Here is a 15,404-nt window from a genome sequence, read left to right on the forward strand (position 1 = left end):
GAAAGGCCATCATTCACATGCTGGGTTCATCTCTTCCTGCCAGTGTACCTTCCTGAGCTAATCCATCAGGCTCCATGGTGGAGCCGAAAGCAGGGAGGCAGCCTCTCTGTTGGGAACCTGGGAGTCAGACTTTTCTCTCTGTAGGCTGCATAGGTTGCGATGCTTTCCTTCCTGTCCAAATCTGTTGACTCTTGTTTTAGAAAATGATGAAGATATGCTAGTGGGTGCTTCATCCATTAAAACTATCCATTATTAAAAAGACCAGCGAAGCGGCAGAAAAGCGGGATTTTCTGGAAAGGGGGAATCCCTGAAACTCAAGGGGTAACAATATCTTACCAAGTAATTGTAGGGATATTGCTCCTCCACCTCAACAGTATGAGTGCAAAGGTACAAAAGCCTCTCCCGCTCAAACAGCTGTCTCCTGCTCAGCACTGGCCTCTTCCTTCTTCCTCTTCATGTTGCAGAAGCCATGGAGCCCACAGAAGCAAGCAAAGGTGAACTGGGGCATCCCCTAGGATAGGGACGGGGCAGGAGCATCCAAAGGAAATCTGCATGGAGTAAAGTGAGAAAAAAGAGAGGGTTTTTCCCCCTCCACACAGAACGTCTCCAGCTGGCATTCTGGAAAAAGTCCAGACTGTAAGCTCAAGAGGCAGCTACAAGCCTTCTGCCTAGAATGAATCTGTACTCCCTCCTCCACAACAGGGGCAGCTGCTTCCAGCCACAATGCAGAACTTCCTCCTTCAAGTATGGCACATTTTTAAAAGAGTGTTTATTTATTTACATATTTCATTTATAGTCTGCCTTTCTCTCTGAAACTTACAGGCAGATTTTAGACTTTCTAGAGAATACTATTTCTGATTGCTTCTGTCAAACTGAGTTTTCGGAAGGCTTCCTGCCACACCATTCTTGGTTTGTTCTCAACGTGAGACTATCACCAGAAACTTCGGTAACAGAGCCTCTGATTAATTTGTGTGGGTATGGAAACATGATGTAACTGCATAAATTTAGTACTATTGGAGGAAAATCACCACCGCCAGCAAGCCTGTATGTCAAGAGGATGCTGTTTCCAGTCGAGCTTCTGGTGCAGCAGCTCATATTAAAACGTAAGCTCTGGAGGACTCTTCCTCATCTCTGTCACTCCATCGCACTGTCTCTGAATATGGCGAGAGATTCATGCATCTTCTTTTTGTGCTGTGTTTGCTGCTGATAACCCCCTCATCCATTTCTGGCTACCCCACTGCATCAGTGATGTATCATCACGGTGTATCAGTAACACCATATAAAAACATCCTGAGATAAGGACCTCGAACAGATTAAGATCTATGGGCACAAAGTGCTGGTTAAGCACAAAATGCTAATATTGGTGCCTGAGAGCTCAACATCTGGCCACGGTTAAGAACAGAACCCTGGACTAGACAGACAGAAAAACCGTTTTTGCTGAAAGTGAAGGAGGCTGTGAAGTATATCACTCGAAACTCAGTTTATCTCTCTGAAGCTTATGGTCTTTCTTGAACTATTTTGTTAACGGAACAAAGAGTGGCAAATTCCCCTCCAAATGTTCAAACCACTTGCATGGCTGGAGACAGTGGATTGAATCTCATACTTAAAGTCAGTTACATAAAAAGCATCTTTGTGTAGCTGGTGGAGATGGCCTAACTGTGAAGCAGAATGAAGCAATTGCTTGAAATCACGGCTTAGGTTCCAGAGGGGGCACCGTTTTCCTAACTCTGCCTCTGATGTTGTTTTTTTTAAAGGATCTTTCCGCCTTCAAGGGGAAAACCATCTAAGATTTACACTGGTTTCTGGGGTTACCAGTGAAGCCGTAATAATTCTAGTGACTTGGCTTCCACTAAGGTTGTGAAGTGAAACCACAAACACACCGTGTCCAGTTGGCTTGCATTTCCCCCACACACACACACACACTTCTACCCCCATCGAAGCACAACATTCCTATCTGTGAATTACCTCAGCCAAATGAAAAAACGAGGAGGGAAAGCCAAAATCCCGTTTGAGATGGTTGCTTTTCAATAGCTCAGCTAGCACTCGGGGCATGCTTAAGCCCTCCAAGGTTACAGGGAATATTTGACTGACCTTCCAGCTTCAAAGACAAACCGCTCAGCATTCATTATAGAATCCTTCAGTATCTCAGAACAGTCAGTTCCACATGGCAATGAAAATTAGATCCCTCCCATCCAGTAACCTGGGAACCAGAGAAGGCTAGCTCTATCCTCACTGCTTCAGACTGACCTTGTCTTCCCAGTGACGGACTTTGCCTTCAGCACAAAGCAGCCCCAATACAGATAAGCAACAGAGGCACACAGCCCATTGAATCCTGCAGCTGTACACTTCTCCCTCTCCTTCCCTGCCACCCCCCCCCAGATTAATTTGACAGGTTTCTGTATACCTGCTTGCCAGACTCCATGGTTTAAATAAGGCCCCTGATACTTCCTCTGAGGTTCACGAAACAATGACTAGAGAACTCCGTAATGAGTCTTCCCATCTGCAAGGCTTGTTTGTGAGCAGACTGCCAGCTTTGAGCATCTCTTTGCTGCTTTTATTCTATGCATGTAAAAGGCTTCTCTGAGGTAATGACGGGCAGAGAGCAAATTCTACCCAATAAAGCTGATTTCTTGAGCCTCCACCTGCAAAATATTTCTGTAGGTGAATGGGGATGCCACGAAATGTCAAAATGCCTTAATCAGCATCGAGCTGTGCTGCTGGAAGATAATGGCAGGGACATATCATAAGTTGGGAGAGTGCTTAATTAAAATGCCAGTTTTTGTAGTCATACTTCTTTCCTAGCAACTGCAGCAACAAGAAAATAATTCTTTTTATAATTCAGTTTCTGTATTGGAGTGGTGGGTCTGTTTAAGAACACATTCTCTTGTCATTGTATAAATTCAGCCATTGTTTTTTCTTTTGCTTTATTGGTACATTTAACATTTTGGTACAAGGTGTTAGAATTTCTTTGTCTGCGAACCATACCACTTTAGTTTGCTTTTTTTGTCGGTCAGTTGATTCTTCACAATTACCTCTAGCAGTACCAGACTCTCTCCACCTTTTGATTGTTTCCGGCCTTCCTCTCCTTATTTTATAGCCTCCAGATCTATGACAGATGGTATGGGGGGTTTATAGTTGTTGTACTATAAACATGTATCAACTGATACATTTATATCAAGCAAGGCAGAGAACAGAGTTCATGAGGATGGGGCAGCAAGTAAATGGTGCAAACTACTTGCTTCTCTGAGGCTGGGTGCTGGAATGGTCTACTAAATTATTTTGGAAGCCTTCATTTCAAAAGTTAATGCAGCTTTCAACTAAGTCTTCAGAATAGATGACTTTTTTATTTCAGAAGGGACTGTTGGTTATCCTCCCTCCCCTGCCCAATTTCCCCAGCGATGTGTAGTTCTCTTCTTTTGCATGAGCCATCTATAGTGCAATCCTAAACAGAGTTACACCTTTTTAAACCCAATGATTTCAACAGATTTAGACGGGTGTGTTTTATTTATTTTACAAAATATATATCCTTGTGGTCTCACAAGGTCCTCCAAGGTAGCTAACAAATTAAAATACACATAATAAAATCACATTTTAAAACTATTAAAACCAACCAAAACAAACAACAACACATCATTGAAGCAAGTAAAACACAGCTCTATAACTCTGTTTAGGACTGCACCACTAAAGTTGTTTTCTTTGCAAGCTTCTTTTCAAAATGTACTGTTCTGGTGGGCACACTTAAGATTTGACGTGTGAAAGCTGAGGGGTTCCATCCTTCAGGTGGGGCATGGAGATCTCCTCGAATTACAGCTCATCTTCAGATTACAGATAACAGTTGCCCTGGAGAAAATGGCTGCTTTGGAGGGTAGACTCTGTGGGCATTATACCCCACTGAGCCCCCCACCCCACCCCCACAGGCTGCACCTCCAAATATCCAGGAATTTCCCAGCCCTAGTTGACGGAGAGTAGAAGCTGATGAACAAATGGTCCTGCTTTGGGGCAGAGGGCTGAATTAGATGACTTTGTGCAAAAAATCAGAAAATCAAAGTAGATAGAGATAAAAAGGTGCGCTTCCCTACTTCTTGGGCCGGGATCCAAAGTGCTGCAGGTGACCTCCCAGGTACTCACTACTTTTTCTGTCTTTACTTTGCACTGCAGCCCCTCATGACCCCTGAGGGTAAGGATGCTCTGAAGTAGCAGGGAAAGGAGTACAAAGAACAGCCATTCAAGGGGATCCTGGCCATGTTACTGACATTTAAATACTAGGAGTGTCTGAATTCTTTAACTTTGTCATACAGATTTAGCCCCCAAACCATATAATTTTTAGAACACAGAAGCTTCTTACCATGACTCCCTCTATACACCAGGTGACAATAGCACCACTGGCCACCATTGTATAGTTGAGAGGCAAGCCATGGCAGAGACAATAAGCAGTGTATGTGGTAGCATCCAGTTCAATGGCAGCAGGAGGGAGTGTACAAAAGTACCTGGAGCCCATTTACTTGCCAGGAGACTCAGGACCTGGGTGGTCTGAGTGACAAGAGTCCCAATTCCATTAGGGAGCCATTGATGTATTTAGGAAAGCTTGTAGCGTGGAGCCTTTTAAAACTGACCCTCTACTTTCTATTCAGGGGGCAGACAATGACGAACGAGCCCAGAAGAATAGAGGCGGCACAGCTGAGTCAAATGGTCCTGTTCTCCCCTTCCCCCCTCCCCCCCAAAAAAGTGGAGAAAAGGGATCTTTTAAGAAGTGAGGAATAATTTAAAAATAAATGAACTAGCACTGATGGAGTGACAGAGGCCCCACTTGATTTGCAAAACCCAAGCATGTTTCATGGCCCCACTCTGCCCTTTCTATTGAAGGGAGAGGATCCTTTGAATAGAAGCCTCTGCAGCCAAGAAAATGCGGTGAGCATTAAAAATGTAAAGCCAGAGAATTCTCTTTAGTCAATTGCTTAACCTCAGGCTGTGTTTGTCACTGTCAGAGTGATGAATTGGGAGCTGTCTGAAATCAGCATGCTCGCTTTAATAATGTCACTTTCTCCAAGCCCTAATAAATGTCTTTCTGAACCAGCTGGACAGAACCAATTCCTTAGACCAACAATTACCGATTTCACCAGGTTTTTGCTCTTCTTAACAGTTAGGTCCCTGCTGCTGAAATTGGAAATCTTTATCCTTTCACACATTCTCTCAGCAACGAGGAAAAGAGAAGACCCAGTTTATTAAAGCCCTACACTGTGAACTGGTCAAGAGGCATTGCGGACAGAGGTTGGCTGATACCTGTTTTTATTCTTAATGTGACTACTACTGACGCATTCCATTGACTATTACACTGTTATAATAATTCAGGACTGTGGTATGTGAGATAGGGCTTCAGCCTTCCTCAACATGAAACACGCATAGTGGGGAGCGCTATTTGCCCTGTTGTGGAGACGTAGGGCAATCTCATCAGTACTTGGAGCCAGTGAGGCAATTAGCAGCCCCCTGGAGTGCTTTCAAGTTGGGAAAATGGCATGGGGGAACCATAAGCGTCTTCTCCCTGCATACTGGTCCCAATCGAAATCTGTGTGTACATGGGAACTGAGTTCCCAGTACAAACTGAGAAGACACATTTGATCACACAGACCCAGGGAGGACGGGTGTGTGTGTGTTGATATTTAGTTAGGCCCTGTGAGTTTTACTAAGTTTTATTGTTAATACCCACCTTAGGTCTCAGTTTGTGGGGGAAAGTGGGTTTATAAATGTTTGAAATCAATCACTCAAGCCTCTTATGACAAAATCACGTCCTATGATCATGTGACTAGAACATGATGTCATCACCACACATTCAGTTCTTTTTAATTAAAGGTCTGATCACCTGATCACCTCATGGCATTAATCCCAAAACCCAGGCTCCAAGGAGTAGTTCAGGCACAGATTCTGCCAAATTACACAGAACTCTTCCTAGGCCGAAATGACTACATTTTGTGTCACTTATAAGATCACATGGATCAGTTCCTTTTAATCGAAGGATCCATATGACTGGTATTTACAAAAAACTACTTTAAATGTATATGTTCAAATTACCATAATTACAGACACTCCGTTTCATCAGAATTTGGCCTAGAAGGATGATGATATATATTAACTAAGAAAGCCACTCATGATGAGCTATTGGCTACTCATAATACCAAACCTGTAGTTCTAGGATAAGCAGATACAAAGGACAATATGTTGGCAGACGAAGCTTGTCATGTACTGGTGAGACAAGCAACCCGTTAACTATTCCAGGGACAGGTGCCTGACCTCCTTTGCCTCTAATCCTAAATAAGTCGTACCAAGCTGAGCAATCTTAATTCTGTTCAGTAGCCTCAGCAATGAATGAGATGATGGGATAGCAGAGTGAATGCTGCAGTAGCAAAAAGAGTGTTAGCTTTGGGCTAGGAAGATCTTGGTGCCAATCCTCACTCTCAGTGGGTGACAATGGGTTAGTCCATCTCTCAGCCTAACCTTGCTTCACAGGATTCGTGTGAGAATGAAGTGAGATAGTCTCACATCAGCTGCTCAGAGAAGGGTCAGATGCAAATATTTTTGCATTAGTTTTCCAATTACCCCATCCTTCCTTGCATTTTCCCTTCAGAAGTATATCTTTGTTAACTTGCAGCATTCAAAAACAAAACAAAAAACACCAATAATGCCCAACTGCAGCATTTAAAAAAAAATCTGAAAGGAAATAAACTCAATTAGTAAAGAGAAGCACTGTTCTTTTAAAAGGAAATAAAATGTGTACAGCTGGTGTTTCAGACTGCGGTGTTTGCAGAGAATCACTAATTAAAACATTGCTTCTGTAAGTATGCTGATCCCATTGATTCTAACCCCCCTCTCCCTTCCTCGACCCTCAAACACACACAGTTAATTTGCTGCTAGGAAAGCAAAGTCGCAAGGGTCCTCATTATAAAAATTTCACTGGCTGCAGCTAATGGTTGTAATTAATAGGTGCAATAAATTTCAAATGGCCAGCCAGGGTGTTCATTAGTTTCAGCCTGAGTCAGCACCAGTGGGGTAGCCTGTTACTTAATAACCCATTTTCTAACAGAAGGAGGAGGGTGTCTTCTGTGGTTCAACAAACTAGAGTTTCCCTGCCAAAACAGAGTAAGTCGTTTGTAGCAAACAGTTTAGTTTAGTACACACCTGTTTGCCAATTGTATAAGGAAGAGGTAGGATCTGGTCTTAGGATGGAGTCTAACCCACCCCAGAGCACTGTATCTATGGTTAGAAGTGAGGATAGAGCAGGTATAAATTTCAAGGTAATGAATTTTACCAGCCTGATATATTACTGACCAAATGGGAGACTCCTCTCGTTTGCTCCTTCCTCATCAGACAACATCAATACTACATTTAATGGAAGTCTGCCCAGAAGTACATCACTAGTTAGCCCTGTACCCAAGTTATAGTGAACATGTGTGTATATGTGATTTGATGGAAAGGAATATTGAGCTCCTGTTAGGATTGCCGTGTCCCTCTTTGCCACTGGTGGCAGGTTTTTGGGGCGGAGCCTGAGGTGGGCGGGGTTTGGGGAGGGGAGGGATTTCAATGCCATGGAGTCCAATTGCTAAAGCGGCCATTTTCTCCTGCTATTATAACTGCTCTCCAGCCGATATAAATCAGTTCACCTGGAGAAAATGGCCGCTTTGGCAATTGGACTCTATGGCATTGAAGTCCCTCTCCTCCCCAAACCCCACTCTCCTCAGGCTCCACCCCAAAATCCTCCTGCTGATGGCGAAAAGGGACCTGGCAATCCCACCCTAAGTTTAAGTGCAATCTGAAATGGGGCTTTTTAGCCACTACTGTCTCGCAAAAATGTTATTTTAATAGTTGTGTAGAAGAGAGAATTTCTGTTGATATTAGCAGAAATCCAGTAATGAATTTTATCACTATGCTAGGAAATAATAAATAAGTGAAATGTTCGCCTGCAGAAACTAAAAAGCAAGCACAGGAATCTTGTTTGGAAAAAGCAACCCCAGCTGATGTTCTTGCTTCCTCCACCCCATACAATTATTCAAAATTATAGAAGCCTTCTTCTGTATAGCATGTGGTGACTTAGGCATTCCAGCTTTAAAGTGGATGTTGCTCAAGAGTTATAGTGGGTCAAGGAATGTTTAACAGTCCATCTTGAAAGAGATTCTAAGTACTATGATGGCATGGCATATAATCCAAACATTGTCCAGAGAAGGATCAGTGGCCTTGATCTCATTATTCCCAGAGTGACTTTTTCTGAGCATCCTGTTTTAGAAGGATGTCTTCTTGCATCCCTTAAGACTTCAGAGCAGTCGGTGGGTATTTTAAAATATGTGAAGAAAAACCCCCCGTTTGGTTTTCAGGCGATTAAAACAAAATGACACTCAGCATACACATAGTTTTTCTTCACCTACCTATTCTACACCAGGAACTCTGGCAATGAGACACTATGCTGAGAAACATTTGTCTAACCATTCACGTTTACCAAATGAGACTGCTATTTTTTCCCCTTCCTTTGTCCGAGCCATGTGAAAACCTACATTGTACCCAGCACCTTCCAGACAAACTCAACTTAGTCTGCAAAAGAGTTCTAGAGAAAGCTTGCACACCCCCTTAGAACATTTTTATACGTGAGGCATGAGATGGTTTGTACTTGTAGCCCTTGTCAAATGCTTTAAAACTAGGGTCCCCAACACCATTCCTGGTGCCTGCTAACTGGTTTTAGAAAGTGGGAGTGGTGTTTTGTCCAGCAAATTTCTGATTGGCCAGTAGAGATTTGATTGGTAGTACAGGTGAAAGTTTTCTTCTTACACTAGCCATCCTTCTGCTCAAGTGTCAGTGTTGCAGAAATAACAGCTGAGTACTTCTTTTGGTGTCTGCTTTGCTAAAAGAAAAAAAAATCATGAAAAACCATAAAATAATTGGTAAAGGATAAGTATCTAACCGAAACCTGCTTGTCATAAGAACATAACATAAGAACCTTGTTTAAGAGCATCTTTCTTTCTGGGAATAATTTGACTGCTAGATTTTCAAATCAATTGATTCCAGACAAAAGACTGAATGAAGTGGCAACTTCTCTATGCTTATAAGCTAGTCTTGCATCTGGAATAATAACAAAATAATAAAAGGAGTAATAAAAGGATGTTGGGCATTCAATATTTAAACAAAGAGATAAATTAACCTCATCTATTATGTTTGCTGGAGAAGCACTGTAGTTGTAAAGAACTTGAATATCGCATCCAGAACTTCTGGCTGCTGGAGTGGTAGGATTTTGTTAAAAGGGAAGCAATATCCAGACCTCCAGCTACTAGATACCACTAACCAATTTTTGCTTTGACTGATTTTTTTTTTACCTAGTGTTTTCTAAAATTAACCTCTGGCTTTGCTAGGAATAGGGCTATCAAGCTTTCCTTGAATTCTGTTCTCTGCCTTATAGGGGTTCTGTAAGTTCTGTTCAGTGCTAGAAATAGATTTGGCTTAGAGATAAGTGTTGCATTTCCTCCTTTTCTTCTCAGTTCCCTCTAAGACTGGCAACTTGTTTTGACTGATCGTTGTTCCTTTGCCTTTAGCAGTTTGAGTTACAGGCAAATAAGCATCATCTGCTGACTTCTGCAAGTTAAGCTATTGCTAGGGTTGCCAACCTCCAGGTACTAGCTGGAGCTCTCCCGCTATTACAACTGAACTTCAGCCGATAAAAATCAGTTCACCAGGAGAAAATGGCCATTTTGGCAATTGGACTCTATGGCATTGAAGTCCCTCCCCTCCCCAAACCCCGCCCTCCTCAGGCTCCACCCACAAAACCTCCCACAAGTGGCAAAGAGGGACCTGGCAACCCTAGCTATTGCTAAAGGCGTAAGAACAGACCAGTCTGGGCTTTCATGATCCCAGCATGCCTCGGTGTTAACATGAAATCTTTTTGCATAAGGTCCCGTTTTAAACTAGTAAGTTTAATGGGTTTCTTCTATTGCCTCTTAACTACTTGCAGCAGACAGAGGTGAAGGCTACACTCTTTCCTATATGCCATATCCTCCCTTTCTTAAAAAAAAATCCAGCCTCAGAAGAATTCTGTGTAATTCCAAAGCTCAAAGATCACTTTGTGAACATGGGGTGATCGTCATAAAAGTATTCGGTTAGTATTCCTGTGGATTTTCCCCCCTCCCATAATAGACCAACACAGCAACTTATTTTTGGTGCATTAAGAAATCCAAGAGCAGCAGAACTGAACAAGCACCATGCAGGAAGGATCAAGGCTCTAGACGAGCCGCTCCATAATCATTTTTAGTCATGTTGACCATTTTTTAAAGTTCTGGTCTTCAAAAGCTCCTGGGCCCCCACTGCAGCTGCCCTAATCATTAAGGGATTCAGTTGGGAACAGTGAGCAAAAACGGGGCTGTACATTCCATAGGGGTTTTGTTCCAATTCAGGCTCTGCTAAAGGCAAAGGGGATTTTGCTCATTACTTTCCCAGCGCAAGAAAACATTTTGGTTTGCAACAAAGAAACTGGTTAAATGGGCTCTTTATCCCTCGATTCCCGTTCCTATTATCGCTAGTTAATTAGGCACTGGCCATCCAAGCCCTACTCTTTCACTACTACAAGCAGTACAATCAGAAAAGCAGGTGTGTGGTATGACCTTTGCAATTGGCAGTGGAGCAGACAAAAGGGGTGTCTGCCATACTAACAGACGGTACTTTATAGGGTCACTGTGTCAGAAAGAAGTCTAGGGTATCATACGCCTAGATATGTGTCCTCCTGCAAAAGAAGGAGGAATACCTCCAGCCATCTATCACTTAAAATGTTACACGAACACATAACTGTTCAACAATTCACTGTGAAATGGGAAGAGAAGTAAGGGTATCTCCTACCACCAGCAATATGTGCCTAAGGCAGCTCCATACATGGTCACACCTTGGGAGGTAAAAAAACATTAGGCCTGCTGGTTAAAAGCAGCTTGATCTGGTGTATAGGGTTGCCAGTTGCCTGGAGAGAGAGAAATGTCCTGCCTTTTTAGGTAACAGTAGTGCCCTGTGCAAGCACCGGGTCATTTCTGACCCATAGGGTGATGTCACATCCCGACGTTTACTTGGCAGACTATGTTTATGGGGTGGTTTGCCACTCCCTTCCCCAGTCATCTACACTTTATCCCCAGCAAACTGGGTACTCACTTTACCGACCTCGGAAGGATGGAAGGCTGATTCAACCTTGAGCCAGCTACCTGAAACCAACTTCCATTGTGATCGAACTCAGGTCGTGAGCAGAGCTTTGACTGCGGTACTGCAGCTTACCACTCTGGGATGTTATTTACCTCCACCCTATGGAAAGCTTTAGCAGCCCATTTTCACACATTAAGCCTCTAGTTAAAGGATAGGACATTTTTCTCCAGGCTTGTTGGCTGCCCTACCGGTGCAGGTTTTCACATCACCAGCACATCCAGTTGCTGATAAAAGCATAGCTATAGAGGCCAGCTGGCAATCCTAGACCCTGCCAAAGCCCACCGGTTTACTTATGCTGTGCTTCTCATCAAGCAATTTGTAAGGTGCTCTTCTGAATAAACAGGCTTAGGACTGGGCTGTAAAAGTATTACCAGAAGGCAGCCCTCTGCATGGATGCTTGGCCACATGGTGGGAAGGGGCATGCTTACTGCAATGAAGGCTTGAGCATGTGTGCAAGAACACCCATTCAAAAGTTGCTGTCGTCTTCTGCAGGCAATGGCAAATTAACTTTTCTCACCAAAGGTTTTTCTAAAAGTTATTGAAATTTGTGCTTGATGCTGAAAACCCAAACTGTTCAGTGGCTCGGCTCTTGCTTGGACTCTAAGACTTGATTGTGCGAAAGTGCTTCTGATTACGTAGCTGCTGCTCTCTGCACACCTAGCTAACCATCACTGTGTGGATCTTTCTTGGAAATGCTTTTGCATTGTATTCCTAGAATATGTTACGATGGGCTGCAGGTGAGGGACTCTTCGAACCCTTCCTCTGACAGGCAGAGCCCTTTTCTTTTAAAGGTAAAGGTGCAAGCACCGGGTATTACTGACTCATGGGGTGATGTCACATCGCAATGTTTACTTAGGCAGATTATGGTCTAAAACGCACGGTCACTTACTCCAGTTTCTGCCCAGTTTCCTCCCTGTTTATTCCCTGTTTCACCCAGGATCAAATCCTCGCAAACGAACGGCACCTAATTTGCTGCTGGCTGAGCGATGTGTCGACCCAAAACGAACCCCGTTTTGTAATCGAGGAGCCAAACTGTTATCCCTGGCTCGTCTCAGATAAACACGAGCCGAGTCTTCCCGCGTCACAACGGCCTGCCTGCCTCCAAACCCCTCCCCTCGCAAGGCTGTCGTTGGTCAGTGTAAATCAACCAATCACCAGGGGGCGGGGGCGTTGCTGAATGACCAGGAAATGCGTGTCTCCCGCATTTTCTGTTTTCACGGACGGATTAGCACACAGTTTCGCCAAGGATCAACAAAGATCATGTGTACAGATTCTCCCCCAGCCCGGGTTCATTTAATCCTGGCTGGAACGGGGAGGAAACTGGGCAGAAACCGGAGTAAGTGTCCGTGCGTTTTAGACCTATGTTTACGGGGTGGTTTACCATTGCCTTCCCCAGTCATCCCAGTGAACTGGGTACTCATTTCACCAACCTCAGAAAGATGGAAGGCTAAGTCAACTTTGAGCTGGCTACCTGGAACTGACTTCCGTCAGGCTCGAACTCATGTCTTGAGCAGAGCTTCGACTGCGATACTGCAGCTTACCGTTTTGTGTCATGAGGAAGCCTCTTATAACAACTGAGCAGCTTTTCTTTCACCTCTGAATGGAGAGAGGTTCTGAACAGTGATGTGTACACATGTATGCTCTTTGCTTACCATTCCTTGCCACATTCATCCTGCTAAGCCTTCAGGGCCCTTGACAGAGTCAGGGTCCCTATTATTGGATACAAAATAAATATGGTTGATTTTTAAAAAGAGAGTTGAGTTAAGCAATCTGGTTTTCATGCAGCTTTGCCGAAGTGCCCAAGGAAGTGGATTATTCCTCTGTGTAGCCCATGGCTTTTAGCCCTACATGAGTTATGAAAAGCAATCACATAGGAATAAAAAGCCATAGACCACAGCAGAGGGCTTAAGGAGGATAAGCTGAAAGCCTTTAGAAACACACAAAAGAAAGGGATGAAAATAACTTCCAAGCTGGGGCCACCTGGATTCTGTCTTTAGTGTTTCACATCCCAGAAGATTTTACCTTGGCTATTCAAGACCTCAATAATTGCTCCACTCAGAGGGTTTCCAGTCTAGTCTAGGTTGATTCCTAATGACATTAGCTTTTTCTCTTTGAGCTGGTTCCTAAAATGAACTTTTGATGACCTCACCTGATTTGGCAGAGTGAGTAATGCCCTTCATGAGGCTGGATCCAGAGGGTGCAAGTCAGAGACCTATTGAACAATCACTGAAAGCCCCAGCAGACCTCAAACTGATGTGGGTCCTGATAGAGTATGCTCTCTGGGTCATGCAAAAAGCCTTGGATGCTGCTAGGATTATTTTATATAGACTCAGCTGAGCACGTTGACTGCTGAACACTTAGGAAGCTGGGTGTGATTTTGAGAAACTCTGAAAAGGAAAATGCATTCCCTGCTCTCTTGCAAAACTGGCTTCACAGCAGTTAGGCTTGTCCTAGATCATCAGTGCAACTTCTGGGACTGAACTCTGAAACCCAAATCCCCATCTCATGTTACTGCATTATATTTTTCAGGTGCTGAAGAGAATATTTTAAATGAACTGAAGAGCCCTTTATATTCATCCTTGTTAGATTTTCTGATTTAGTGCAAACTGCATACCGGTAATCCAAATTTAAACGTTTATGTGTTAAAACAGAGAAATAAAATTTGCACCATTTAAGCTGATCAAATAAAATTTGCACCATTTAAGCTCATTTTTCATTACTGGATGTAATCTGTTTGCCAACTTCATTTTGTTACAAAATGAAGAGAAAACATCTAACATGCTGAACATGGAAGTGCTATATGACCAACTGCCCAAACTAAGTTGGAATTAGGGTTGCCAACTTCCAGGTACTAGCTGAAGATCTCCTGCTATTACAACTGATCTCCAGCTGACAAGAGATCAGTTCACCTGGATAAAATGGCTGCTTTGGCAATTGGACTCTATGGCATTGAAGTCCCTCCCCCCCCAAACCCCACCCTCCTCGGGCTCCACCTGAAAAATCTCCAGCTATTTCCCAACCCAGAGCTGGCAAACCTAGTTGGAATGGTGGTAGCGCTGCAACATTGCATAGGTTTCAGCCTAAATGTTCATGGAAGTACTTTACCACACAGAGTCCGTTTGAGAATTCACAGTGGCCTGTTTCCTCTGTAGCGTCCAGCAATATATAATTATTATAAGAAGAAGAAGAGTTGGTTTTTATATACCAACTTTCTCTACCACTTAAGGGAGACTCAAACCGGCTTACAATCACCTTCCCTTCCCCTCCACACAATAGACACCCTGTGAGGTAGGTGGGGCTGAGAGAGCTCTAAGAGAGCTGTGACTAGCCTAAGGCCACCCACCTGGCTTCGTGTGGAGGAGTGGGGAAACAAATCCAGTTCACCAGATTAGAGTCTGCCACTCAGGTGGAGGAGTGGGGAATCAAACCCAGTTCTCCAGATCAGAGTCCACAGCTCCAAATCACCGCTCTTAACCACTACACCACGCTGGCTCTTATAAGCACAACACAGGATGGTTTCAGACATACCTTTACTAGGCCCAAAGCCACAGGCTTTCCTGTACATGAAATTCATTTCCATGCACAGAAAGGCACATTGAAAGGCATGCTTGATAGCAAGTTTGTGTTAATGTGCTGGAAGACAATGTGCCAGTGAAAGAGGAGCCAATAGTTTCTCTTTCAGTAGTGAACTGTCCTTCAGCTTGGTTCTGGAAGCATGTTTTCCAGAGACATCTGGCACCATACATATTAAAAAGTGCAACTTCACTTGGGGTGAGGGAATTGCCCAAGTTAGCTTTATAGCGCTTCTACAAATGCACTACAGTGCCTCTTAGCCTGAAATGTGTCCACTTTGACTGTAATGTAAAATAAAAAGGGGAGAAAGAAACATTTTTAAACACACGTACATTTCTTGACACTGCCGGCTTTCATTCAATTTCCAGACATGAGAAATCCCTGCTTTAAGCATCCCTCATGAAAATGGCCTGCAATAAAGAATAGAATGGATGCTGGCATGCAGAGCTCTGAAAGGTGTACAAAACAAAACTTTTTTTGTAGTTCCCAGACAAAAGGGATAAAGAGGGTTGAACTGAGTGTACAATTTCCGCCTCCTGCGTTTCAGGTGGATGGTCTCCTCGGCTGCCTTTTCAAAAGACCTTCTCTCTGTACTTAGGCAGAGAGAACTACAAAAAGAAAAT

The 15,404-nt window shown here is 43.5% G+C and overlaps 1 protein-coding gene across 2 annotated transcripts in view; it reads right to left on the bottom strand.

The window, feature by feature from the left end:
- Positions 1–406: 406 nt before the first annotated feature.
- Positions 407–15,404, bottom strand: part of BLACAT1 (BLACAT1 overlapping LEMD1 locus) — a 94,133-nt gene continuing 79,135 nt past the window's right edge. For both annotated transcript variants that reach the window (XM_056845361.1, XM_056845362.1), the window contains exon 2: positions 407–548. In XM_056845361.1, the coding sequence (XP_056701339.1) occupies positions 407–508 (102 nt within the window). In that variant the 5' untranslated portion in view covers positions 509–548. The remainder of the gene's footprint in view (positions 549–15,404) is intronic.

Source organism: Euleptes europaea, chromosome 2, assembly GCF_029931775.1.
Source record: "Euleptes europaea isolate rEulEur1 chromosome 2, rEulEur1.hap1, whole genome shotgun sequence".
In the NCBI taxonomy this organism is placed as follows: Eukaryota; Metazoa; Chordata; class Lepidosauria; order Squamata; family Sphaerodactylidae; genus Euleptes; species Euleptes europaea.